Raw genomic sequence first — 27,186 nt, 5'->3', positions numbered from 1 at the left:
ACCCAGCTGTGCTGACTACCTTCCTGCTCAGTCTGTGAGCTTCCTGCTAATCTTCCTTCTAGCTGGGATAGCAGGAAGAATCAGGCAAAGTAATTTCCTTGACTTAAGTAGCTGGAGTTAGGCACTGATTTTTCAGCACATTGACATCTTATTTTGAAGCACCTGAGGTATCTCCATTTGTTCTCATTTGACACCTTTGTGCTACATTTCAGGCTGACAAACCATAAAAACACATCCAGCAGATGTACTTTAAGTGATGAAACACCTTGTAACTGTGATAGCATTTGGCCACAAATTGGGAACCTCAATGTTTTCTAGGCCCTGATAGAGTTAATTTGCCATCTTGACCCCCTGACTATACACCATTGCTGGGTGTAACCAGGGGGCGATGGAGAGGAGACCATTGATTTTTTCTGCTCAAAATCCAGAACAGAGTTTAACCAATTTTTCTGTCCAGGTAAGAATGGTATAGCCTGCAAGTGACTGCTTATTTCCTCCACAGAGAAAATGCTGAATGTGTAGACATGCTGTTTTTCAAGGGCTGTCAATTAATGAAAGTATTGAGAGATTTTAGGATGATGTAAATGGAATAAAGGTGGTTTTGGCCTCTGTGGTAGCTATCATTACTTGCACAGTGACTGCAGAACAAACAAACAAACAATAAAGGCACATCCACATCCACAAAGCAGAATGAGTCAAAGGGCTTATATACCCCAAAATTTCAGTGTAAAGACCCTGCAACAGAGAAACAGTAATGAAGGTCATCTTTTGGTTTAAATTTGCTGGTAGAAAGCAATGGATTTTAGAACTCAGGATAGAAGTCATAAGTCTGAACCTGGGAGGAAAATCATTAGCAACTGTTTCAGCAAAGTACAGTGTTAATCAAGTAAGTACATTATAAGCATTGAAGCATGTGTACAGGTAAGTAAAAAACCCCCACCATTTCATACTCATGTTTCTCTTGGATCTCTCAAACAAAACCAAGTGTTTTTGCAGTTGCCCATAGACTGTCTGCAGCTGCAACTCACAGTTCATCATTCAAAGCACTGGTTTAGTTGCAGCTATGAGCATGTGCACAGCACACAGGAGTGCTCCAGGAAAGGCCCCTCAGAGAGCATGCAAGACCCCAAAAAGGAGATGCTGAGTTATTTGTGAAATAACAGAAAGTCCCAAAGAGCTGCATTTCTGCACCAATATGTTGAGATGACTCTACTGCCTGATTCAGATGCAGTCCCAGAGGTGTAGGAGCGAAGAGTTTTCTCCCAGGTAGATCATTCTGAGTGGCTAGAGACAGGGTCAGTTTGGGCTGTTGGGTTGACACTATGGGCAGGTATGCTGGTGATGACCTTGCATGCTGATCTGGAGGCAAAATGTGATAAAAGCCAACCAAGCAGAGAAAAAGTGCTCTAGATGGCAAGATCTCCTCAAAAGAACACTCACCTGTCAACCACATTAGGAAAAGGTGAGGGGGCAGAAAACCTGCTGCCAAAAAGTTATGAGTAAAGTGCAGAAAAAAAGAAGAGAAAATCCAGAGGAAAGAATTATGCTTCAAAGATCTGAGTGAGATTGGGTGGGATTTTTCCATCTTTGGAGCAGTGAGAAAGGTTTAATCTCACTGGGGAAGGTTTAATCTCAGTTGGGGTGTGCAGCAGTGGGAAAGGTTTAATCTCAGTTGGGCTCATGCCCTAGCAAAGCAAGCTCTACTTTACAAGGCAGTACATACATTTCCCCTCACTGTGTAGCAGTCCCTTCTTGTACAGCTCTGGCCTCCCTCTCCAAGCACAAGGAGCAAGGACACCTATGAAGCCATGGTATACCTTGCTACAGTGGGTAGTACAGTGGAAAAGAAATATATATGGACTGATTCTTGATAGATGTTTCAGAGATGTTTATTTCTCCAGCCGCATGGCCGGGGCTCTGCCGAGGAACTGTTACAGTCACGGGACCCGAGGGTCCTTCCCACGCAGGGGAACACAAAACAGCCAATGGGGAAGGAGGCTGACCAGGGGCAGGGAAACCCCATGCCTCCCCACCAGGGCCCCTCTCCCAGGGCTACATGGCAGGGGGGAGGGCCCCAACAATACCTCACTAGTAGAGCCAGAAATGGGAATGCACAGAAGAGAAAATAGAACAGAGCTGAATCAAAACGTGTATATCTTGATCTGTGTGACAGTATACAGAGTGAGTAAAGACTATGAGAACATAGATTTACTCCTCACCGTAGCACTAGGCAAAACTAGAGAAATAAACAGTGAAGTTGTCTTGGTATGATTTTATGATAATACTGTATTCCCCTATTGTCTGCTTCATGCCTAGAAATGGGTCTGAGGAAAGGAGGGGGGAAGCCAGGTCAATTCCTCAGCAAGGTTTGTGTTCAAGGACACTGCACAGACACTCCCCTGCGTTCTCACCGCTGCAGAGCTGAGGCAGCAGCTTCCTGCTTTTAGCTAGCCTGTTAGCTGAGGCAAGAAATTTTCCTATACCGGGACACTGAAATCCTCCAGTAATTTCTTTGTCTTCTTCTGGAACTGTTCAGCCTAGCTGTGATCTGAGAACCAGATCATCGGACCCCGTGGACTGGCAGGCAGGCTGCAGGTCTGTTGTATCCTGGCCTCAGACCTCGGGAGGGGCAGAGCCAGCTACAGAGGGAAGTCTAAATCCAGCAGCTTTCTCCGCATTGAGGAAGTTTAATATTTTAACAGTTATTAATTTTTTCTCCCTGTGCCATGTGGGCACTTTGTCTGTTAAATACATAGTTTTTTTCACTTTCATCCAAGAAATTCCTTTTGTGTCAGTGGGGGAGGGGTGCTGAAACCTGTCTTCTGGGGAGGAGACGTTCCTTCCAGAGCATTTCCCCCTAAACTTGTCTCAAACTGAGACAGAAGTGAACATGTTCTTGCACTCCCCAAAGAACAAGCCAGATTATCTTTCAATCCTAGGACATATCATGTTTTCTTTTAATTCCTTCCTGTTCTATATTTGAAATAAAAAGACAGCTCTCCAAATCATCCCTTCTCCACTCCCAATGGCTGTGGTTTCCACACAGTTATGACTGGATTCCACTCTATTTTATGAAAATCCTTGGTGAAATGCAGTTTGTCTCCCTACTGCCCTAAGTGTGTGGCCATTTGAGTTTTTGAAATAGCTATAATATAGTGCCATAACCCTGGCAATGCAGTACATCCATCCAAAACCTAAGCAAGTGGGAGCACAGAATTTCCAGTTCCAGAGCCAGCTCAGTTGGATCTGTGTGTATTCCATCATAAACAAAGTTTATTAGAAGAGGTAAGAATCTAAAATTTATCAGTGCTTAACAAAATGAAGACTTCTTTTGTAGAAGATGGCACAAAAATGTAACAAATGTAAATTTGTCTGTGAGGGCTCAAATTGTTTCCTGGTGAAACTGCCTGTACTCCTCTGGTCTGTTGGACCTATTCTAATTTAAGACTGAATTTCTTACTGTGGCACACAGGAACTAAGCTGACTGTTCAAACAGATGCCTCTGTAGATGTACAGTATATGTTAAAGTGGTGCCATATCTCCGGAGGTGCTAAAGCTTATTTCCAGAAATACTGTTGGCTATGATGCCATCTGTAACAGAGTGGTCCTTGGCCAGTGAGCCCTACTTTTTCAATATGTTACAGGAAAATGTTTCTAAGATGTCAGACTCTCTCCCATATTCCTTTCCCTCATTTCTTGGGTGCTATCTGAGATACTTTAAAAGAGATACATGTTTTGTTTGCTTAAGTCACTGCTGTCTCTCTGGAGAGGTGAGCTAAAACCAAAGTCTGGTAGACTTGGACCCCACCATTTGGAATATGGATTCTATTATCTCCACAATTTTCGTATGTGAAAAGAACATTATCAGTATCTTAAAGCTCTTTGAGAGTTGTAGCTTACAAGTAAAAAACATGTAACATCATGTATATATAAACATGTGAGGACTCAGAATGACATCATAGCATCTGCTTTTCACTGGCATTTCATGATTTTATATTTTTTGGCATTCCCACCTGTCTTGGTTTGAAAGACAGGTGTCTGCCTAAGGAAGGACGGAGCCTCCCTTGGAATGGAAGATGCAACCCCCCTTCCCTCCAAATTATTAAAATTTTGAAATCAAGGGGCTTTCAGGCAAAGATATGGGAAATAGGAATAACAGTTCTTTACTAAGAATATATATATAAGTTTTATATATATATATATCTAAAACAAGGCAGGGAAAAAAAACTGATTTAAACTGACAGAGTCAGATACGACCTGACCCTGTTAGTCAGCGTAGCATTAGCAGTCCGATAAGGTGGTGGCTGCTGTCCTCCTGAAGTGAATGGATGTGGTTCTGTTGAAGCAGTGATCCTGTGTAGAAAGATCTGGTCTTCCTCAGAAGGTCCAGTGGTAGGTATGTAGATCTTGTCCTCTGGAAATCCAGTGGGAAAGGCTGCCTGTGGTCTTCAAAAATCACAGTTTATATCCAGGATGGGATACTTGGTTTCTCCCTCTGGGCGGAGCATCTCACAATGGAATGATGAATCATGAGATAAGGCACTGATGGGCCATTAACAGGACATTGTCTTGAGGGAGGAGGCACAGGGAGCACTGTCCCACCTGGTATTAACAGCTCACGAAGATGGTGATAGAATACATGCTTGTGGGCACATCTTACATTGCAACCTAGGACACCACCATGGAAAATTAAAGTAAAAATGGCACTTCAATATATTCCATTAAAAATTTCCAGTTTCTCCTCCAGCTCCTCAGATGATTTAATTTCTTCCCTTTCTTTTTATTTTCTGTGTATGGTAAAGCATTCTAAAGCTTCTTTTACTTGATTTAATGCTGCATATGATTCAATTCAGTGTTGTAATATGAGTTAATTAAACTAAACAAAGGCAGCATTGTCAACACTTTCAGCAGGAACAAAGAGATGATATTTTAAAATGCAATAAAAATTGCCAATTTATAATACTATTTCTATTCTGGTTACTGCAAATGAAATGAAGAAAGCAATCAAATAGAGATAATAAACCTTAAATGCTATCATTCTTACAGTATTCCCTATTGTTGTTTTCCTGTTTTCTTTCCTTTTGGCTTTTTGTGTTTTACCCTTATCATCACGTCTGATAACACAAAGTAACTGTGACAGCAAGCAAAACATTTAAGCTGAAAAATTCCTTACATTTTCTACTTTTTTATTAGAAAAGCACACAGAAGAAAATCCATTATTTTTTCTTGCAAGGGATGAAAAATAATTATAACTTCAAATTAATCTTGCACCACCTATTCTTTATGTACATTCAGGCTAGAACCTGATGTATGGAGAATAATGAAAAGAAACAGATTCCTTCTGTGGCAGGAAAAAAAAATATGACTTTTTTCCCCTCAAGAGACTGAAATCAATATCTAGAGCAGACTTTTGACAGTGTAATAATGGCCCTGACTGCCAATGCACAGTGCTGCACAGCATTCTCAGGGAAGAACCCTCAGGAAAGCCCTGCAGGAGGTGTGCATCCCATTTGCTGCCCCATCCTGCACCATCAGTGAAGCCTCTTTGCTTATGTTAGAGCCTGGATACCTCCCACTTCACAACTGCCAAAGCCCCCACACCACAAACATAAACCCACAGACAATGGGGTCAGACCCCCACTCCTCTTCTGCAGTCTGCAATGTTTAAATGGAGCAGAGAAGATGCAGGCGAGCCTCACCTGGCTACTTCCATGAGGCATAGAAATTGGATATCCTCCTCTGCCACAGCTATAATGCCTTCAGGAGGGCAGAGTGCTTGATATAGACCAAACAGCCCTTGGACCACAACAAACACAGCAGAGCAGGCTGGTGAACATAATCTGGTCACAAAATCTCCTCAACTGGCTGATACTTCAGCTGAAAAGTTCACTGGAGTTTCGCAAGGTTCTCAAGAAAATAAAGGCATGCAAAGCGAGGCTTCACAGGCGAGGCACCTTTTAGGATTTCCACTCATAATTTCTCAGCGCACCTCCCACAAGTCCCTTCTACTGCTTCCCAACAATCCACATCTCTGCAGAGCTTTAAATACCCATTTGCAACCTTCTGGTTCCACAGCCTTTCCGGCATTTCTGAAAAGGTCCAATGGTGAACTTTTTTTCTTTGCTAAACATCTGTCAGAATAAGATTTTAAAGATATATTTCATATTTAGTGTCTGAATATGCTGTAACAGCCCAAAAAATGGCATCTGATCTATTCAGGATGGGCTCTTATCAAACACCAAACACACTATATCTGGTTCAGGATGTTTATTCCTCTCCTCTTTGAGCAACTGAATAAAAGAAGTTGGAGCCTTTTTACTAGAGCTTCAGAAGTCACAACACTCCAAAATATTAATCTCTTTCCAAAAAAAGTGAAATTACCTATTTAAAGATTCTAGGGAAGACTTTTATCCCCCTTCCCTCCCCCCCCCCCCCCCCCCCCAAAAATGTCTCATCTCTCTCCACTTGAAGAATTAAAGGAGTTTGGTTAAGCAATAAAATTGCCATGAATCAATATTAAAAATGTCAGATTTTTCCAAAATGATCTTTCTCAAGACATCTGTTGTTTCTCTACAGCCAAAATGTCATTTTGACATTTTTGACTTTGATAACTGAGCCATTATTTTGACATTATTTACGACTCTACCAATGCATATAAAATCCCATAAATGCCTGAGACTGAAGGTATAAAACATGAGAGCTTTTCCCCAGATTTTAAAATATTTAGCTCTCTCCAAGATTATGCCATAAAATTATCTACTCCTGCTAAAGTAAAATGAATAAGTGAAGAATGGACAAAATGTTGCCTACATAGTTACAGATTACAGTTATTCATGTTACAAAGACTGTTGAGCAAAACTGGTCTTAGCTAGAAGAGAACTTGGCAGACTTCAAATTTGAAATTAGGCAGACTTCAAATTTAGAGTAAACAAGCACTGACCAGAAGATTGACAAATGTACTGCAAATGATGGAAACCTCCTCCAGCCTGCCCCCAAGCCAGCCCTAACTTCATGGTTAAGTTGAGGATGCTACCCAACCACTCTAATGTTTTTCATGTGGAGAAACATCGCAGGTCAAGCTCCAACTATGTTCCAGATGGCACAAGATGACAAAATATTTCAGCCCAAATAGAGAAGAGAGAAAACAGAGAAATAACAGCAATAACTGTTCATTTTCTAGTGTTCTGACAGAAATCCTACCCCTTCAAAGTGTTCAACAACTTATAAGGGTGATTAGTGAGCGAAATCATCATACTGAATGTCTTGCTGAAGGGAGATAGATGGAAAATAAGATGACAGAGGTGAGAGTGGGCTCAGAGGAGAAATTGGCTGCATATTCACGCAAATAAATATGGGATTTACTTCCACGTGCTCCAAACTGTGTTGTGGAATAAATGTGCTGATTAAACCTACAAATAAGTGCTGAGTGCATGGTCATTACAACACAACAGGAGTATTTCCAAGTGTACATATATAAAAGGACTGCCAAAAGGTCTGTTAAACTGTGTACACTTATCTAGTCAGCAAATAGGTCAGTGATCACCACTTACTCTGGTTTTTAATAAAGGGATTTGAGAACATTCCCTAATCTTATAAGAAACATAGATTTTCATTTTTCTTTTGTGAACCAGAATGAGTGCATTATAGTAGTCGGAAAAAAATTAAAAAGCATCTTAGTTTGCCTTTTCTCTTCAGCTCCTCCCTCATAATATATAACTTCAAGTTACAGTAGAAAAAAAGGGAATAAATTGGCACACGTGATATTTTATTATTGATTTAGGAAAAAGCAACAGCAGGTTTTTATGAAACACACAATGCCTCACATTGTTATATTCTTCAGGGTAATCTGGCTTGGTTCTTACTATTGGCAACGCGGTACAGTAGTGCGACTGCCAAGTTTTTGATTCTTCATTCCTGCAGGCTCCCAGCGTCCCAGAGCCTTGAAAGCACCGGGATCTGGGACTCCGTGGGAATACGCACTATGGTGTGACTCTGGAGCTGTGAAGTGAAATGAGCTATACAGAAAGGACCCTGCAAGCTCTAAAAACCCCCAAAAGACAGAGGTGAGCTGGCAGTAAAATTTGTGCAATTAAATCAGAAGATAACCTATGGTTTGTCAGAAGTTCATGTACACTGTGGCACATCTCTAAAACAGCAAGAAAGAGACATTTTTTCCACGGAAAACCACATCATTGAAAAAATTCCTAGCACATTTCAAAGCCGCAATCAGTAACTGAGCAGAAATCCAGCTTTAGGATTGGAAAAGGGATTTTGTTCTTTGTTGGTCCTTTAGTGGCTTACACAGCTCCAGTGCTGAGGACTGAAGGGATTGCAGATGACTCCCAAGAATCTAATGGTCCCAGTGAGACAGAGAGAAGAGAGAGGCAGGTATGTGCTACCCTTTGCTCCGGGATGCGTTTGAAAACACACACAAAAAATATCACATAGAACAGAAAGACCAGGTAGTTTGCATTTTAGTAGTTGCTACATTTGGCTATGCACATAGATCTAGAATGGGTCAAACTAACTTAAGATCCATGAATTTCTGTTTAACAGGACTATCAGTCCCACGTTAGCTTTTTTCCCACAATCTTAGACAAAAATATGGTATTTCATTCTATGTCAAACGTACTGTGTGTGCTGTTGGAAAACTGTTCAGCTGAATTACTTCAGGAGGTAGCACCTGGGTTACATAAAATAATGTCACATATTAAATCTCTTTTTTATGCCAGGTAATCTCTTTCCATTAAGAGGAGCCTCTCATTGGGAAATATATCTTATTTTATCAGTTTTAGCTTCAGCTGATCTTTTTTACCTCTTTTTGTTGAGACCCACTTCACTTTATGGTAAACCTTCAAAACCCATGTGGCAGAATTTGTGCCCACCAGAACAAGAAGCGTCTAGCAAGATGAGCTACGAGGGTGGTTATACCCACAAGAATGAAACAATGTAAGGGAAAGTCTTTATGTCCCTCTCTGCTCCTGGTCTGCAAGAGCACCCATTTATTTTCCCTGTGCCAAAGATAGTATATGTGCAAGAAGCTGAACAGAATATTTATGCTGTTATCCTGCACACAGACTCAACACATTTCCTCTTATCATGGAACTTACCAAAAGATCACTTAAACTGATGGCACTCCTTCTATGGACTTCAACAAGCTTTGGATCAGATGAATCCTGCACAGTATCAACACCTGAGATCTCAGGTAGGAACAAGTTCCAAAATACTTAGCAAGAACTCTTTACTTAGTATTTGAAACTTCTAAATCAAGGTCTGGAAAAGGAAAGGTGCCAAGAACAACCCTTTTCTGACATTACCTGCTCTTCCTTAATGTTGCATATTTTAGTAGTAAGTAGAAGAGATGTTGAAATATAATTTCTCTGCTGGCAACTAAATGACAGTCCTGTAGGGGACTTTACAGTAGTAAAGAGGAGAAAATGTGCAAATAATGAAGATAAATTTTGTCCAATTTGCTTGTGATGATGCATAAAATAAAATGTAAATAATTTCTATTTGGAGGAGATTAACATAACAACATTGGTATTTGCAATCAGAGTGAGCCTGTATTGTATGACCTGGGTTTGCAACTGAGGTAGTGTGGTACCATTTACCTGAATTTGAACATAAGAATTATATCAATTCTACCTTCATCATCATTAACACAGCACAAAACCAATACCATTAGCACAAATGATAACAAGGAGATGTGATTAGTCTCAACACAGATAGGCAATTGAAATAAAAAAAAAAAAAAGGGAAGGAAATATTGTTTAGCTGTATATGAACAAAGAGGTTCTATTAACCTGGCTTTGCAGTGAAGAAAACTGTCAATATTGCTAATGCAGGTTTGCAATTAAGTTGGTGTCAATGTTGCTGAGAAAAGGACTTCATAATTAGGACAACACAGTTAGTATTGACCAGAATTTTCAGTAAAAATCATGTTGGCATTTTAATTTGGAACTGTAAAATTCAACCTTGGGCTCTACAAATGACCATATAATTAACTTGCATTTACTTTAAAATTAGATAATTATTTACATAATACATTATTTTTTATATAACCGTGTGCCTTTACAAATGGTGAGATGACTGCAGGGTTCTCAGAAGTATCCAACACTTAAACTTCTACATTTCCTTGCAAAAGCATTCCCAAGGTTTTCAATACTTTACTCCCAGAAAAAAATTACTGCTTCAGAAGACTCTGCATTTTCGCTCCAAATATTGGTTTCTTCATGACAATTACTAGTTTTAGTTAATCTTTAGTTAAATCTCTACTAATGACTTCACAAATAACCATCAAACCCATTTATTTTAAATACTCTGGATGCTTTTAGCAAACATGATCAAAAGGATACTTACATGGACATAAATTGGTTGTTTAATCAGTATTATGTGCTTAAATGCAAAAGCTGAAAATGAGAAGCGTATTTAAACATCACTTTTGAACTTGAGTGTGCACTTTTTTGCACTTAGCTTCCTATGCAAATTCAAGTCCAATATATCAAAATAATACTCAAAAATAAGACAAAAAAAGGATTTTTCTTAGGGGGAAAAAAAAAGCTTTAATGTGTTCTTTCCATGTTTCCTCACAATAGAAAAGGATAACATGAGTCCCGCAGCATTCTCTCTCTCCATCTGTTTTATAATAGGCTCACCTCCTTCTTCTTTTCCTTCTTCTTCCTTTTCCTCTGCACCAAGAATCAAAGGTATCTCAGCTTCTGTTTTGTCTTCTTGGTTCAACAGTGGATCTGAATAAATTTGATAAAAAGATGAAGAATAAGGCTTTTCAAAACGGACATAAAAGGATTAACACCCACTAAAGACCTTGCCACTAAAAACACTGACAGGGGAAAAGGATACTTTCCTCCAGGAGTAAAAATGAAAAAACTGTCCAAGGAAATCCAAGGGGCTCTAGTTCAGAGCAAAGTCTTGAAGATACTGAACTTTCTGGGATTTAGCACAAAATCCCATGTGCCTACTCCAAGCATGGGTCCTCACCGGGACTCATTGCAATCCCAGAGACACACATACTCCATGCCCCATTCCTTGAAGTGTTGAAGGCCAGGTTGGATGGGGCTTTGAGCAACCTGGTCTAGTGGAAGGTGCACCTTCCCATGGTAGGGGGGTTGGAACTAGATGATCTTTAAGGTCCCTTCAATCCCAGACATTCTATGATTCCATGATTCTATGTAAGTGTTTTTGCTTGTTAATCTTGTTTTTTGATTTCAAGACACATATAGAGTACCTTCTATTTCCATGCAGGAGCCTTGGGAATCTGCCCCAGTTTTAATCTCCTCATTTGCAGAAGCATCCTGTTGTCCTGTTAATACAACAAACAGAAAATGGTATCAGGATGATGTTGCATGCAGGCAATGCTAAATTCATCAAAACAGAACATGAATCTCGCACACAGCATGGTATTTCTCAGCCAAACACTGTTTTTCTTCTATTAAGTGAACAATGTCAGACACATTTTATATATGAAAATATCACTTAACAATACAAAACATTAAGTTTGTCAAATAGCTGGTCAAAACTGACCCTGCAGCACTTACAGGTTTTTCTTCTTTTTCAGCTCAGCCTTGACACTGTTTCTCATAGGAGCTGTTGTAAAGCACTTGCACTTGACAGGAGAAGGAACAGAAACACCCCACAGGCTTTCAGAACCACAGTGACAACATAGGAGGACAATGATAATGGTATGCACCCAGGATCAGTATGGCTAAACCTATTTAGAGACATGGCTTTCCCAGTAGCATCAGGGATTACTGCCCCATGGCTGGCTGACACACAACCTCTACTAGCCAACAGCATTTCCTTAAGGTGGCAGAGGTCAGGCTGACACCCACTGGATGCTGACACTGGAAGAACTGAAGTTTCACACTGGTTCATTATATCTGTCTTAAAAAACTTTGATACAAAACTTTTACCTTTGGCTTGATCTTGTTCACACACCACAGGATCCACTGAATCACTCCCCTGCGTGCCTTTGGAGTCTTTCAGAGGATCTGAGGAAAAAGCAAACAAACAAATAAATCCTGAAGCAGCTTTCATGCTGGAAAAGTAACTTAAGTTAGAGGTAGCCCACAGGTGCCAGCTTCGTATTTGGCATTTTGATACACTGATTGATTTTCTATCTGTTTAACTACAGTCTTATAAACTACAGAAGTATACTAGTGGGTTTCAATTATTCAAACTGATTTTGGAATCCCTACCCTTACTGAACAGTTTTTTGCCTGCAGTACAAACCTTAAACCAGAAGCTGGCAAGGAAGGATGCATAAGAATAACCAGCAGCGCTACCAAGAATTTTATTCCTAATGAGTGGAGCGGCACAAATCTATGAGAAATAGTATGAACCACCTACTTGATAAATAAAGTGATTTGTTATTTATTTAGAATAACAGTTTTTCACCGTTGGATTTGTAGAAACTTTAAATCTTTCCAGAAACAGTTGATCCCATAAATCCCTGTGCAAATCCTAGCCTCATGTCACTTGATGACAGAACTCCCAAGGTCATTATTGTGGCCAAGAGTGCTTTCCTTTTTTGGGGCAGACTATCAAAACAAACTGCCCGAAGTGATACTTGGAACCAGTGGCACAGTGAGACTTAAATTACATGCCAGAAAGTCCAATTGCTGTGCTATCTAGGGTCTTCATAAACACAGGGAATTTTTTTTTTTGTGTCAAACAGCATTTTCTGACAACAGTCAGTTTTTGCATGGGGATCAAGAAATGCATAATGCATAATTCCACTGCATTCAGGTAATACAGCAACACAGACACTTGATTTAGTTTTGCTCATCCTCATCACACACAGATTTCACTGGATAAAGAGCTCTCTTTGAGCCTAGTTAAAAACCAGTGCTGATCTAACCGGACATTGTGCAGATGCCAGGGGTAAGTCCACTCCAGGTCGTAACAGCAGCAACAGATAATTAGTATTTGTGTTCCCGTGTGAGATGCTTTCTAGAATGCTGCTTGATGGAAAAAGAAAATGACAGTGCTAAAAGATCTACAGCATGTGATAATAAATTACGTTATGACAGTGTTTCTATGGCTTAAATTCTGGAAGGTCCCTCTCTACAATATAGCTGAGCAAATCTTACAATATACCCAAGAATGTCCCTGTAAAACTCAGTTCCTGAAAGTGTCCAAAAATAATCTCAGATGGATAAGTGAGAAAGCTGAGTTGTTAAAATCTGATCCAAATGTAATAATCTGTAGGAAAGGTATGTGCTGAAAGTGTGTGGCTTTAATTAACTGCAAATAATCCCCCAAGGCAAATATTTAACTACCTGCACAGTTTCTTACTTCTTTTCTGGCATGACAGTAAGTTTAAAAAACCCAAGTTTGAAAGTAGAATAACTCACTGATGTACAATTTGCTAAACTTTATACTTGCTGCACTTTTTTTTTACCCTACCATGAACTTAATGTCTACCCACTCTTCTTGGGTAGACCAGTGCACCAGTCTTTCATACCATACATACTGTACAATGAGGTTCAAAGGATTACCCTTATCAGCCTAAATTGGAGCAAAACTAAATTAGAATTTTATCAAATTCCAAGTTTAATCAAAAATCCAGTTGAAGGACCTTTTGGTATAAATGGGAATAGCACAAAAATTCTACAGGGAATTTTTCAAGCAAGCTTTTAACACATTTAAAGGGAAATTCTGGGTTTGCTGAAGTTTTTGGCAAAGCTTTCAGGATTTCAGTCAAGACAAGATTTGTACTACCTGTAACTCCATACCCTAAATTGATATATTTTTCTGTATGATACAGTTGCATGCTAGTAAAAGGAACTGTACTGGCAAAGCTGGAATAAGAAGTCCTCTGCCTTGAGTGCCATGATGCCAGGGCCCAAACACAGCCCTTCAAGCAGTCAAAAGTGACGATAAGTATGATATCAAAGTCTTTGAGAGGGGGACATGCAAGCAGCTCTGCCCCATCACTCCCTTAGAGCTCTCTTATCCCATACCTATTGCACAATACTTCATACTTCCAGACTGGTGCCCTTAATCCCAGTTCACAGGTGCCACCTTTTTTCCCAGAATGAGGAATGACTCCAATTTAATGCAAAAATCAATCCACAGCATCAGAGGCACAATTATGTGCTGTGGTCAATGATAACAAATGGATTTTAAGAAGCCTCGAGCTTGGCTGACATATGTGCCCCTATCATGCTGCCGTTTGTTGTGGAGCATCAGAGGGGGGGGTGTCTTCGCTATTCCCACCTATTGGCACAGCTGGCAGTCTGCCCCATGGGCATTATTCTTAAGGAATTATAGTTTTGTGTTAAACTTTCATTTTTGTCATAAACAGTTGTCCTATTGCCCCAGTATTTGAGAAAGCAATTTAACTGCACTGAATTCCAAATTATACCAGGCAATATACACTGATAGTTTTTCACAAGTTGTTTTTTGCAAAGCATGTCTCTGAAAGTAACAGACAATGGACAGAAGTTACTGCCTAGCTGTAACATCTTGACTGATGTTATCATGCAGATTCTGAGTTCCAATATCCTTAAGGTCAAGACCATATCAAAGGTTCCTTCTTTTCAAATGCAAATATTGCACTAAATATTCAAGCCAAAAGGTTCAAAGACAGATTTGCTTTCAGGATTAACAAGAATAAAATAAAGCAAAGGAATAAACCCAGATTTATGAAGCAAATCTGTGCCAAGAAAAAGTGGAAGTGTAAAACCAAAGGCAGTGATCAATAAAAATGCTGATGATACACTACTTTCTGTGTGCAAGTTTTCAGTAGGGCAGTGGTATTCCTCAGACTCAGCTGATCCTCTGTGCTCACTTAACCCTTTGGAGCCTTGTGCAACTGTGCATAAGCCTAGTATTATAGTCCTATATGATTCCAGGGTCTACATGGCCTCTGGCCATCCCTAAGGCCTTTGTTCACCTCTCATGCACCTGATTTTCTAAAATGGCATAAAGCAATGTTAGTCTTCTCCTAACACAGTTAATTATCTGTTAAGTCATACCTGAGAATCCAAGCCAGGATATTCTTTCACAGCACAGTATTGCTTAGCTTTTTGATAACATACATACTGAGCACTACTTACTTTGGGTAAGTACAAATTGGGACTGTAAAGGTTAACACTCCTCCAGTCAGGACTGAAAAAAAAATCTGTGTTTCTGATACCACACTGGAGCACAGTTCCTAACATCACACATGAATGAACCAAACAGGACATTCAGTTGCATAAATAAGCCAAAGATAGGCCACATTTATCTACTGCACATCAGGAGCTTAAGTACTCATTGAAGTCTGAGCATCCCTTAGTTCCCTTGAAACTCCTCCTTGCTGGCTGGAGTGGCAGTGTCCATGTCAGGAGTGCTTGCCTCAGCACCCCTCCATTTTATTGGAACAAGTGTCTTATGAGACTGCATGCTTGAATCCACCAGGGAATTAGCCCCAGTCTTTAACAACCTGTGAACAAAATATTTAGGCTTTAAATAAACTGATCAGAATACTTCCCAAGTATATTCACTGCTTCTATCAACCGTATGTTGAATTCATATCCAAGAAAAGCACGTAGCTTGGAGTAAACTATCAATCCTATCCTTCCTAGCAATAATCATGCACTATTTGTCTAAATCCTGCATAAATCCCCATGCTTTTCCATACCATTCATTTTTTCTTTTGGCTGTATAAGGCAACATTGCTCTAAGATGATTTTGCAAAAGCTAAGGAAGAAGGGAGATGGTAAGAACTGCATGTTAAGTGGTTTTAATGATCTTTTAAAATTCACATTCCCAGCTACTCTCTGTATGGCTTATTTACTGAGTAGTTTCTAGTGTGCAAAACACCTGGGTCCTGTACACAGCATAGATAAATCCCCATGTTTTAGGGAGCTCTAAGAAGATTGAAGAGGGAAAAAGCTGGTCATTAGGAAAGAAACAGGTTCAGTGCATTTTATTTTTTTAAGCATGATACTGTGATAAATGAGTGGAATATTTCCAGACTGAAAGAAATCAAGCAGACATCTAAAATTACAGGTAATGGTGTGCACAGAGGCTGCCACATGATTAGGGTATTCACCTCATAAAACAAGCAAAATATGTTAAAATGAAGTACTATAAAATGGTGATTTATGAGAAGTTAGGAGGAGATTCTTGAGCTTTGACTTTAAAATGTAACTTTTATATCCACCAAGAGATTCTTGAGCTTTGACTTTAAAATGTAACTTTTATATCCACCAAGATTTCATTTTAATCTGTCTTTATAACAAATTAGATTTATTGGAGCCCAAGTTTAAATGGCTTGGTAAACCAGATCTTTTTAGGTGCAACACCTCGTAGAGATATTTTAGCAAGTTTTCAAGTAATAGACCAAGCAGCTCATCTCTGCAGGTGGCATCCACTGAATACTTCTCCCACCCATTTGTGCTTCAAGCTGACAGAAGGGCATCTCACCTTCTGTCCACCCAAGAAATTCCAGGTGCAGCTGGTATAAAAACTATGGGCACCCTTCTCCTGCCATAAGGGACAGGACCTGCTGTACAGGGCTCTGGGAAAAAAAAAGGCTGAGAAAAATCTGACCGTCTTGTTTAGAGCCTGTCCAGGAGAAAGGATTGGAGGGATGAGATGAAAGAGCAGGATCTCACACTGGACTGACGGGAGCGCAGCTGGATGGCTCCAGGTCAGCTAATATTAAAAAATAAGGAGGCTTTAAATAAGCCAGCTAAGTAGATTAGTGCTCACTGTTGCAGATGCCAGTACTGGTGAAGGGTAAAGCAGAAATACCTCTTGAATGGTTCAGGGGCTGGACCCCATCTGGATGCACAACTCAGGTCAAATTAAATGTGAAGAAGTGAAAAACCCATGTTACAGACAGCTCAAAGTGAACCTTGTGGAAGTTGTTAAGTGGCTGGTTGGATCGTGGTGCTGATGTCCCTGGTTAAAAAACCCCAAAGCCCGCAAATTAGCTTGTGTTAGCCACTTTGCTTTCCCAGAAATCCTTCTAACTAAGGGACAGATGAATGTTTTCACTGTAGTAGGCATGCAAAGCCACAGCTATGGCTGAGGATGTTGAAATTCTTTCATTTAAAAAGTTTCTTTTTCAGTTACCTAAAATTGAAATTTTTCAGGTTGAAATTTAGGTCTAATCATAGCCCAAGGGTGAAGTAAAAACATTTCATTGGCAGCTGCTGAATGCTCAGCACTTCTGAAAATCAGGTCAGTCATTTAGATGTCTTAATATATACCTAGGAGCTGATTTTAAACACCTCTTTCTGCACATATTGGCCTTTCAGTCAATCTTTTTCATGCACTTACCAATGACTAATTTATGTCGATTTGCACAGCTGCCCTGCATTTAAAATGCTCTATCTTTCAGTTTATCCCTTCTCAATCATTTATGTCTTTAGGACATCAATTTTTTTCCATACAGAGAGCTACAGCTGGCGAAAGAGGAATTTATACCCATTACATTTTACAAGCAGGATACTAACTGGCTTCTGGGTTGCCCAAAGAGAATTTTTAGGGGTAACCCCTAGCCAAGTCATATACCTAATTCTGTTTCTGAAAACACAAGCCCTCCAGCCAACTGAACTTGACTCCATTTCAGAGAATGCAGAAAATCAGTGACTTGCTTTCAATGGCACTCCCACAGAAGCCCAGACTTTGGTGAATACCTGGAAATAATTAATCACTACTTTATTTTTTAAATTAATTAGTATGTGATTTAATTTAGTTGACCTTCAAATAAAAATTCAGTTCTTATTAAGTGCTAATGAATTATAATCAAGGTGTTGTGCGCAGAAACTTTGCATAGTAGGGAGTTATGCTTCACCTGTACTAAATCCAGCTCCTTTTTACATTTTCCTGCCAGAAAGTCTAATCATTAAATTGAGTTAAATAGTAATTGGTAGACTGAGATGAAGATGCAGAACACTCTCTGACACACACACACACACACACACGTGCATGCACGCATACTCTCTTTAACAAAAGATAATCACAGGTTCAATCCAATCTACATACTACATGGTCAATTGAAAATGAGTTCGTAGCCCCAGCACAATCTTGTACAGACAGACATACCAGACTGAGTGCAGCCTGCCTGATACGTCCTTTATCTGCTGCATAAACATTAATGACTTTAATCACTTTGTTCTGCCCTTACATTTCATAGAAAGAAGCATCGCTCATGTGAAATATGCTGTGTAAAAAGGATCTACTTCCATATATGCAGTAATGAAGCACTTGTGAAGGTGTTGCCTGGAGATGTCAGCTCTCCCCCCAAAAGATCATAGCCAAGCATGTAAGTTTTTAAGGGTAAAATTGCAACAGTTCTTAGCAGACAGTGGAAAGAGAAACTTGACACAGACTGGAATAAGAGGATACCTCTACAGTGTTGCATGAAAAATCCTGATACTCTTGAAATATGACTGTTCTACCCCCTGCGCCACCCCCCCCCCCCTTTTTTTTTTCTTCTGTAGATAGATGAAGACTCAAAAAATTCCATTTGCTCAAAGGCCATGTGCAAACTGGGTTTGTGTGGACTTTCTTCCTGGACAGTATAACCTCTATAGTAACAGTAGACATACACTTTTACATGAATTGAGATTTGCAGTCTCACAGGAGGTTTTCATTTTAATCGAAGCCCCTCAAAATGTAATTCCTGCACTGTCCCCCACTCTTATAATGAAAATCCCTTTCACGTTCCCATCCTCCCCCTTTTCCTTTAAAAAAATGATAAAGAGGACTCAAACCAAAAATATTAGATCTTCACAGTAGCAGAGATGGATGTACTCTGTTTTGAATAGCATCACATTTTAGACCAATAAATAGCTATTCAATGTGTTTGCTATATTCTAATCCCAGAAATATGAAGTGAAAAAAAAAAAAAAGCAGAAAAACTGTTAGTCAACTCTAATGGGACTCAAAATACTTGTTTTGGTACACTCACAAGTGAGCTGACATTTGAAAGACTTATACTTTTATAGCAGGAAACTTCCCATTCTGAGTTTGGCAATATGCAGCTAGACTTATTTGCCATAAATCTTTCACAGTAATTAGGTGGAAGGACTGGGAAAACATAATTTCTCTAAATGCTTTATGTCCTGTTCATTTAGTTGAAGATAAACTAGAGAAATGAGTATGTTCCAGAACCTGGAGATTTTAGGCATGTTAACTCAGTGGGCAAATAATTTGAAACCTGGAATTTATTTTGGGAGCATCACGTGTTTTCAGAAATGCCAGGATTTTGTAAAAGTGCCATTTCCCAAGAAGTAGCACTTGTTTGGTAACACTAGTATTCATTAAAAAACCCTCAAAATCTAAAATTATAGAATCATTGAAGAATCACAGAGTCTTTTGGGTTGGAAGGGATCTTGAAGATCATTTCATTCCAGCCCCCCAGCAGTGACACCTTCCACTAGACCAGGTTGCTCAAAGCCCTGTCCAATCTGGCCTTAAACACTTCCAGGGATGGGGCATTCACAGCTTCTCTGGGCAACTTCTGCCAATGCTTCAGCACCTTCACAGTAAAAATCTGCAAAGCTGAAAATCTACCAATGGAAATAAGGATTAAAACCATGGCCTGGTCCATTGTGGCCTTGCTGTTCAAAATTCTGGTGTCCATTAAGGAAACTAGTAACCAAATCCAAAAACATGGTCTTCTCTTCTCTCTCTTTTTTTTTTTTAACTTGTACAGTTTTACAAACAAAATCTATGTCTTGTTCCTTTTTCCCTACCAGACGCTTTCTATCTTATTTATGAGGAGAGGTAGGACATCAAAGAGATAATGCACTTTTGATCTCTCAGGGCACTGTCTCTTCCATCAACCTCTCAAGAGAAGAGGGGAAAACACTCTATATACTCTTAGTATATTATATGAAAAGTGAGACTTTAACACACAAAGATGATTTCTTTCCTGAGAAGAGGAATACAATTCTAATACAATGGTGTAAAAACCCAGAGGGGTTACACACTGAGAAGCATATCAGAAGACAGTCATCTTAGTTAGCAACAAGCACTCAAAACAATAGCAATTTGTTGGGATCTTCCACTGACTGCAGACAGAAAAAAAAATCCAAACCCAAAGCCTCACTGTGACCCTCACATTGTGAAACACACAAAAATATCTAATGGGGAGTCTTCAAGATACAGAATACATAAACAGGCTGAAGACCATCAAAACAAGAAAAGTTAATGACAGGCAATCATCAACCATGCTGGGACTGAATCCATCACTATTTCTGCTCCACTACCCTTGCCACGATTTCAATTTGTGGTGTATCAAAAGCAAACGCCAGTGCTCCAGCAAAGGTTTGTGGTTCTTTTTTTCCTTTGCGGGATCAATCAATCAGTTAAAAGAGCACTTAAATCAACCTGCACAAGGCTTTGAACTCATAATCAGGTAAGTATGTGGGCTGTCCAGCACGTGGCTTTGGAACAAAAGGGCAGGATCTCATACCCTGTCACACTTATCTAGAAAAATGAGAAGAGAGACAAGTAGCAATGCTGAATTAAACATTAAATCTTTAAAAATAAATAAGTTAATGGATGTTAGTAGTTATGTTATCTCAGTAAAATGCATGAAAATTTTCTATTAGTCTTGAAGGCTGTACTGATGGATTGTATTTGTTATAGAGAGCATAACTCCTGTTTGGGATTATCGGTAGCAAACACTTTGTATATCACCCAGACTTTTTCCTGACGTACCCTCACAAAAACGCTAAAAAATGTAGACCAGCACAAGCAATTAATAGCATGATTATCACAGGAATATCAAAAACAATACAGCTGTCCACTGATTCCTATCTGTTGGTAAATGAACAGCTCCACAGGAAAAATCTCAGCTTGAAACTTTTAAATTAGATCATCTCTCTTGTTTCCTAAACTCCCTGTCATTTGGCCCTGTGACACTTTTAAATATTTATCACAAACTAAATGATCTGAGTGCCCAGCACAGTCTCCACAAGATAAACATACTTTCTGCCTCTCTATTATGACTTCATCTCCTCCTGTCTCCTCCTGATGCGTTTATAGCTCTTGCATTTTTCTTTTCCTGCATCAGGAGAGCGCTGAACAGGGAGATGATATTGCTGAGATAGATATGCATGCTTAGCTATATGCCTGTGAGTCACCCCATGTTGCAGCGGGGGTTACTGCAACAAGCATATTTCAAACCAGGAGTCCCGTGGAAATGAAGTATATATGGACAGATTCGTGGTAGATGTTTCAGAGATGTTTATTTCTCCTGCCGCATGGCTGGGGCTCTCTCAGGAACCCCGCAGTCACAGGACCCGAGGGTCCTTGGCCACACTGGGGAACCCAAACCAACCAATGGGAAATGAGACTGAGCAGGGGCAGGGAAACCCCGTGTCTCCCCCCCAGGGCCCATCTCCCAGGGCTCCATGGCAGGGGAGGAGACCCCAACATCTCACCCGTTGTATTTTAATAAAAGGAGAATGAAAACGACTGGATAACAAGAACAGTTTCAAGACAAAACAAGCCACCCTCCTGAGTCTTTAAATGTCCAAACAGATTCTCTGGAACATCTTAGGGCTGACAGAAGGGAGAGAGAACTCTCTGGGCATGCTTTGTGGGGAAACTGAGGCAGGAGAGGGTTTAATTTCTTCCCTCCCTCTTTTCATCCCCCCCTCAGCATCGGAGAGGAATTGTAGGGAAATGGAATTGTATAGGGAAGCCATGGGGTGAAAAACGGATTAGGAATAAACTGGGGATAGGGTAAACTTAGGAAGGGGTTCATATTGGGTATAGGGTAAAAGGGGAAAGTAGGCTGTGAGTAGGGAAATTGCTGGGATGGATATTGTTTATAATTTTGTGCATAACGGCTGCCTTTGACGGGAATACCCCCCGGCCCAGTAACATTCGCTGCTTGTAAACCCTTCTTTCCTTGCACTATTCAAATTGTACAACTTCCCCATCTCCTACACTTTGCAGGTAATTTTTAGGGTTATTCCTTTTAATGGCAGTTCTATGGATGAATAGATCTCCCCCTGTATCATCTCATGTTATAAATCCATAGTTGTTTTTTACATTGTACCATTTCACAGTTCCTGTGACTTTCGTGGCTACAACTCCTCCTATCATGTGCTTGCGTGTTTGTCGTGGCTGCTTGTCCTGCGTGGCCGCCGCCTCGCCAACTCCGACGTCTCGGCCGGGCCCCTGCGTTGCAGCTGCTCCGTGCTCTCCGAGTGGCGCTGCTCCGGCGCGTGTCTGGGCTCTGCGCGGCCCCGCGTTGCCATCGCTGCTGGCTCCGTGGCCTGTGAGCGGTTCTGCTCCGCAAACTCCACGCTGCTTTGAGTGCGGCCCCATTTCTGCTCGGTGCTGCGCTGCGCGGCTTCTCATGTCGCTGTGGAAACCGCTGCTTCTCCCTCCGCAGGGCTCTCTGAGCCGTGTGCTCAGAGCAGCCTGCCACGCCGATGCCCGGTTCCTGGCTGCTCGTGGCCCACGGCACCCGCGGCACCTGCGGCATTGCTCCCTCACTCGCTGTCGCGTGGCCGGGGACCCCAAGACAGGGATGGGGTCCGCGATAAGGCGTGCGCTCCCGAGGGGGCCGGGCGCGTCCAGCACAGGCACCTCCGCCGGCACGGCTGCAGTCATGTGCTCCCGGGATGGCGGCCGCGTGGTCTCGGCCACGGGATAAGTATGATCCTCTGCTTTAGGGGTAATGGGACCATACAAATGCTCCTCAAGAGCTTCCCTGATTATAAGGTATGCACGGAAAGCTTCTCTTTGATCCCATACTTTATCCCATATCTCGTCCCAGAAACACCCCTCACAAGATACAGGAGGTTCGATATCAAAAAGTAAGTCTCGAGAAATATAGGAGAACCTTTTGAAAAGCCAGATGAAGAAATGTTCTAGATCTCCCAGTTGCATTACTTTTTTGTTTTGTTGTTCAAGGATTCTTTTACTTCTAGATACATTTTTTTCTGTGGCTCAGAGAGCCCCATTTCCCACGATTCTCCCATAGTCCAGAGAGAATATCCAAACCAAGATGAGAAGAGAGGTCTAGAGTGGTTATTTTACTCACGAATCTTCCTTAGGGATCGGTGTCTTGCCCGCATTCCTCCACCAGTTTGTCGCCGCGGGGATTACTGCAACAAGCATATTTCAAACCAGGAGTCCCGTGGAAACGAAGTATATATGGACAGATTCGTGGTAGATGTTTCAGAGATGTTTATTTCTCCAGCCGCATGGCCGGGGCTCAGCTCAGGAGCCCCGCAGTCACGGGACCCGAGGGTCCTCGGCCACCCCGGGGAACACAAACCAACCAATGGGGAATGAAACTGAGCAGGGGCAGGGAAACCCCGTGTCTCCCCCCCAGGGCCCCTCTCCCAGGGCTACATGGCAGGGGAGGGACCCCAACAACCCCAGGGAGCCCAAGCTTTGGGCTTATTTCGGATACGTCATGTATGATATTTTAGTATTAACTCTGTAACAAGGGGACTTAGGAATTTGTGGCATTTCTGCTACCAGCACAACAGTTGGTGCCAAGTGCTTCATTACAAAGACTTTTGTAAATGAAAATCCAGGTGTTTACCTATTTCTGTATTGTTTAACTGAGATTTTGGCAATTTCCAGACAAAGGAAAAAACAGTTTCATGAAATTTCCTCTTGGGATGGGATATTTCAAAACACAATTTCCAATCTGTACCTTTATTCTCACTCAGCTCAGTGTCTTCTGATGACAGGCTGGCTACAGCTGAAGGTTTTGTTTCATCTATAAGAACAAAGGTAATGAAAGAGAAGTTATTCATTAAACAGAAAACTGATGAACCACTTCACTGAAAAAAAAGTGTTACGCCTTATTGAGACAAGGTATTAGACCTGAATTTCATTTACTGGGCTTCCATCCATTTACTGGCTATTACTGGTCTGATTGTCTTCCCTAAGAAAGATGTAAACTAACATTCCAATACAGCCAGATCAAAGCTGTATTTCAATATCTCATCATACAGCTATTGGTTTCATGCGTAGACTGGTGTTCTATTTGCTCTGAGATTTCTTTCTTTCATTTAATCCATATATTTTGAGAAAAAACAATTAAGTCATTCTTAACTTGAATCATGTCCATGAATCCCACTGGAACGCAAATTACTAGATGCAAATGCTTTCCTGAAAATAGAAGCTTTCATGAATCAGGCCTGAAATTAGAAAGTTCTTAGAAATCTGCAGCTTGGAGTTTTTTAATGGTAGAGCACATAGGTAAACCTATTGTAGTTAATAGATACAACTGGTACATGAACTTAATAAAATGTTTTCACTTTCACTGTTGCTATTTCTTGCTGATTTTTATAATTGTAAAATTTTTATAAGCTTTTGTTTTCATTTCTAGACTTTAATTTCTTTCAAAAGACTTGTTGTTGATGATTCTGACAAATTCTTTTCCTTACATAGACAACTAGTACTTTTAGCTAGATTGAAGCAAGAGCTCAGAACCACCTGCCATGTTGTTTTCCCATGTGTTAACTGTGAAGCTCATAGATGACAGACTGTAGGCCAGACTTTAAAAAAACCCCACACAGTTGAAAACTTTCAGTCTTTTCAGACTATTGGTGCTTTTACCACTACTATAGTTTTCTTTATAATATATACTTTTCTCTATGATATCATGATATTTTTCACTATAATGAGAATATGTAAATCTTTATATAATGGACCGAGTAAGAATAGAGCATCAATTTTTTGTCCTATATTTTCTTTCACAATGTCGAAGTATATGATTTGTCACACTCAGAGGAAGTTTATGCCTTTTGGTTTATATAATACAAATAAGAACTTTAACATTTGACGGGATTGTTCCTAACAGTGGTCACTTGTAGTGTTTAGCAATCTTCTAGGCATACAACTGTGTACCTTGGAAAATCAGGTAATTTTCTACTGCCATGAAAGGAAGAAAAAGCAGCAATCTCAAAGTTCCTGGTGATGCTCTGTCTCCGCAATGCATAGAGCAGAAAGCAGCAGAGACTCACTAGGTAGATGTAACTAACTGGAGGTAATTGTGGCCCTCTCTGTTCCTGTCACTATGTAAACTAGGAGGGAAAATTGCTAAGCCAGATCATTTTCTCCTGTAACACCATCTGCCTGTGGCCAAGGAGGTGACTAATGAGTGGGCACGACATTATATTTAGGCATGTACCTAAACTGTGTTCCTAAAGTATGACATTTTCTGGATCTGGGATCTCAGATGTCTGGATCTTTTCTTTGACACTCTTCATGAGAAAAATGAAACATGAGTACCAATTCAAGATAGCAAAAGAATGTACATCACGGCTCTGATGAACCAGCTCTGACAGCTCGTATTGCAACAAGTCATAACAAGCAGTTTTGGGAAAAGCACAGTGCATTTCAAACACATACAGTAGCAAAGTAGTAGTTTCAAGAGGTAAACATTCCTTAATTCTCTTGGGAAAAAGGGAATTTTATTCAATCAAACTGAAATACTTACCCCATCAGAGTGACTTTCAGTGACAAGCACAGCAGGCTGTATTGGGCATCTCCAGATGCAGGTTTAACAGGAACCTCTACAACTGGAGCCAGGAGCTCCAGGCAGTATTAGCTCTTAAGTGAGCTAGCAGTCAAGCAGTACTCAGTATAGTTAAAAGCTGAAAATTGCTTGGAAAAAGATATGCCCCAGTCTAGTCAGAGATTCAAAACAGAATCTCAATTCACATGGAATAACTCATTCTTCTCCCTGGTCCCCTTTGTCTGTTTGAAATACAACTAGCATGAAAGTGAAAAACCCAGGGAAGGACATGTGGTTGCCCTCCAGCATTTACAAAACACCACCATGCACTTATCTTGGGGAGGATAAAGTTTGCTGAAGTCCATGGGAATCTATTTTATTCTGTAATACTGTGTGCCTCTGGCTTTGTCTCTCACTGCCTGCCCTGCATGAGGACATACAGAAGAGGTGATAAAAAGAACATGAAACACAGAAGGACTTCAAGCTTGGACAGACAGCATCAGATGTTAACACTCAGTTGCAGAAGAGTGACCTGTGCAGGGCAGGGAGAAAAGCTGCCCTTCCACCTACACAGTGGCCAATGCATAGGACAAAAAGAAGACACTCATCCAATGGATTTCTCATTACCACAATGCAGGAAGCAAATCAGGTAAGTCAGGAATCCAGACCTTCTAAATTTAGCTACTGTGTTTGCTGACTTGCCACCTTCAGCTCAAGAAACTCCAAAGAAAACCCTTTCATTCTCTCTGGTTTAAATATGCTTAGGGAACATTCTGCACTATAATGGGAAAAAAATCCTGATGGAATGAGAAAAGCGGAGTGCTACATGCAATACTACACTAAAAGAAATACTTAAGAAATAAGGAGATAGACATTTTGATTGCCACTTCAGGTCTTTTGATAGCTAATTCATTCTAGCTGTCTCTTGCAAGGAACAGAGTTGTGTAGCATGAAAAATTAAACAGAAAAAAATCACTTGTGAGCACAGAGTGACACTGTATTCCAACATACTGAACTCACTATAATTTATAAGCATGTCACCTGCAAAACCCACTGCTTGTGAACTCTGACATTCACTCACAGCATATGCAATGGATTTAAATCTTCATAACCACTACGACTTGTGTAGACAATTTTTTAAAATTTGAAAATACCCTTAAAAATCATCAGGAGTTATGTTTTCATCAGAAGGAGCCTGCTGCTTGTTTCCCCCTTCCCCACATTTCTTTTACCTCATTTCTATTCTATGCAGAGGAGAAAAAATTATTTATTCCTTGTGAGAGGATTAGCTAGATTAGGCACCTTAACGGGAGAACGTAGAGCTGGTAAGCTGGAGAGGGGTCTGCATTCCTGCACTGCAACACATTCATTCACAATGAATGAAGATTTGGTCTCTAATGGGAGCATTGCTGAAGACCTGAGCTAATCTGGTGGAAATGTACAAACATTCCCCTTCAAAAGCACTGACTAAGGTTATTGTTCACCAAGTGGATAAAACCTAAGATAGGCCTTTAAGGAGCTGGGCACAAACCTGCTTCTTGACTCTGGGTCTTACTTTCATTGGTGTTTTTCTTATCCACTGTGCCATTACCACCTATTGAGAAAAACACATAAAAATTATTTATGATACATCTTTGTATTGGTAACTGGAGCAGTGCAATATTAATTTAAACCAATTTAGCACAAACTGCTAATTTACAACAAAGTGCTGTGATAAAAAA

At 40.4% G+C, this 27,186-nt stretch overlaps 2 protein-coding genes across 8 annotated transcripts in view; one reads left to right on the top strand and one right to left on the bottom strand.

The window, feature by feature from the left end:
* The window catches only part of MACROD2 (mono-ADP ribosylhydrolase 2), an 893,899-nt gene that overhangs the window by 32,041 nt on the left and 834,672 nt on the right, over positions 1–27,186 (bottom strand). For 2 of the 6 annotated variants that reach the window (XM_039569264.1, XM_039569267.1), the window contains 6 exons: positions 26,997–27,059; positions 23,654–23,719; positions 11,931–12,008; positions 11,246–11,320; positions 10,656–10,748; positions 4,434–4,668 (listed from right to left, as the gene is read on the bottom strand). In XM_039569264.1, coding sequence (XP_039425198.1) covers positions 4,463–4,668; positions 10,656–10,748; positions 11,246–11,320; positions 11,931–12,008; positions 23,654–23,719; positions 26,997–27,059 — 581 coding nt within the window. In that variant the 3' untranslated portion in view covers positions 4,434–4,462. Of the gene's footprint in view, positions 1–4,250; positions 4,669–10,655; positions 10,749–11,245; positions 11,321–11,930; positions 12,009–23,653; positions 23,720–26,996; positions 27,060–27,186 lie in introns of those variants that run through there. The other 4 variants (XM_019287932.2, XM_039569266.1, XM_039569265.1 and 1 more) reach the window with 4 other exon arrangements.
* On the top strand, positions 8,640–22,717 carry LOC120411705. Of its 2 annotated transcripts, XM_039569270.1 has the most exons (4): positions 8,640–9,205; positions 11,576–11,699; positions 18,155–18,283; positions 22,047–22,717. In XM_039569270.1, the coding sequence occupies exons 3-4, from the start codon at positions 18,247–18,249 to the stop codon at positions 22,637–22,639; spliced, it is 630 nt and encodes a 209-aa protein (XP_039425204.1). In that variant the 5' UTR covers positions 8,640–9,205; positions 11,576–11,699; positions 18,155–18,246; the 3' UTR covers positions 22,640–22,717. The 2 variants fall into 2 exon arrangements, with proteins under 2 accessions (XP_039425204.1, XP_039425203.1); XM_039569269.1 differs by lacking the exons at positions 11,576–11,699; positions 18,155–18,283.

This window comes from Corvus cornix, chromosome 3 (genome assembly GCF_000738735.6).
Source record: "Corvus cornix cornix isolate S_Up_H32 chromosome 3, ASM73873v5, whole genome shotgun sequence".
Taxonomy (NCBI): Eukaryota; Metazoa; Chordata; class Aves; order Passeriformes; family Corvidae; genus Corvus; species Corvus cornix.
This window is presented reverse-complemented; position numbering and strand designations above follow the sequence as displayed.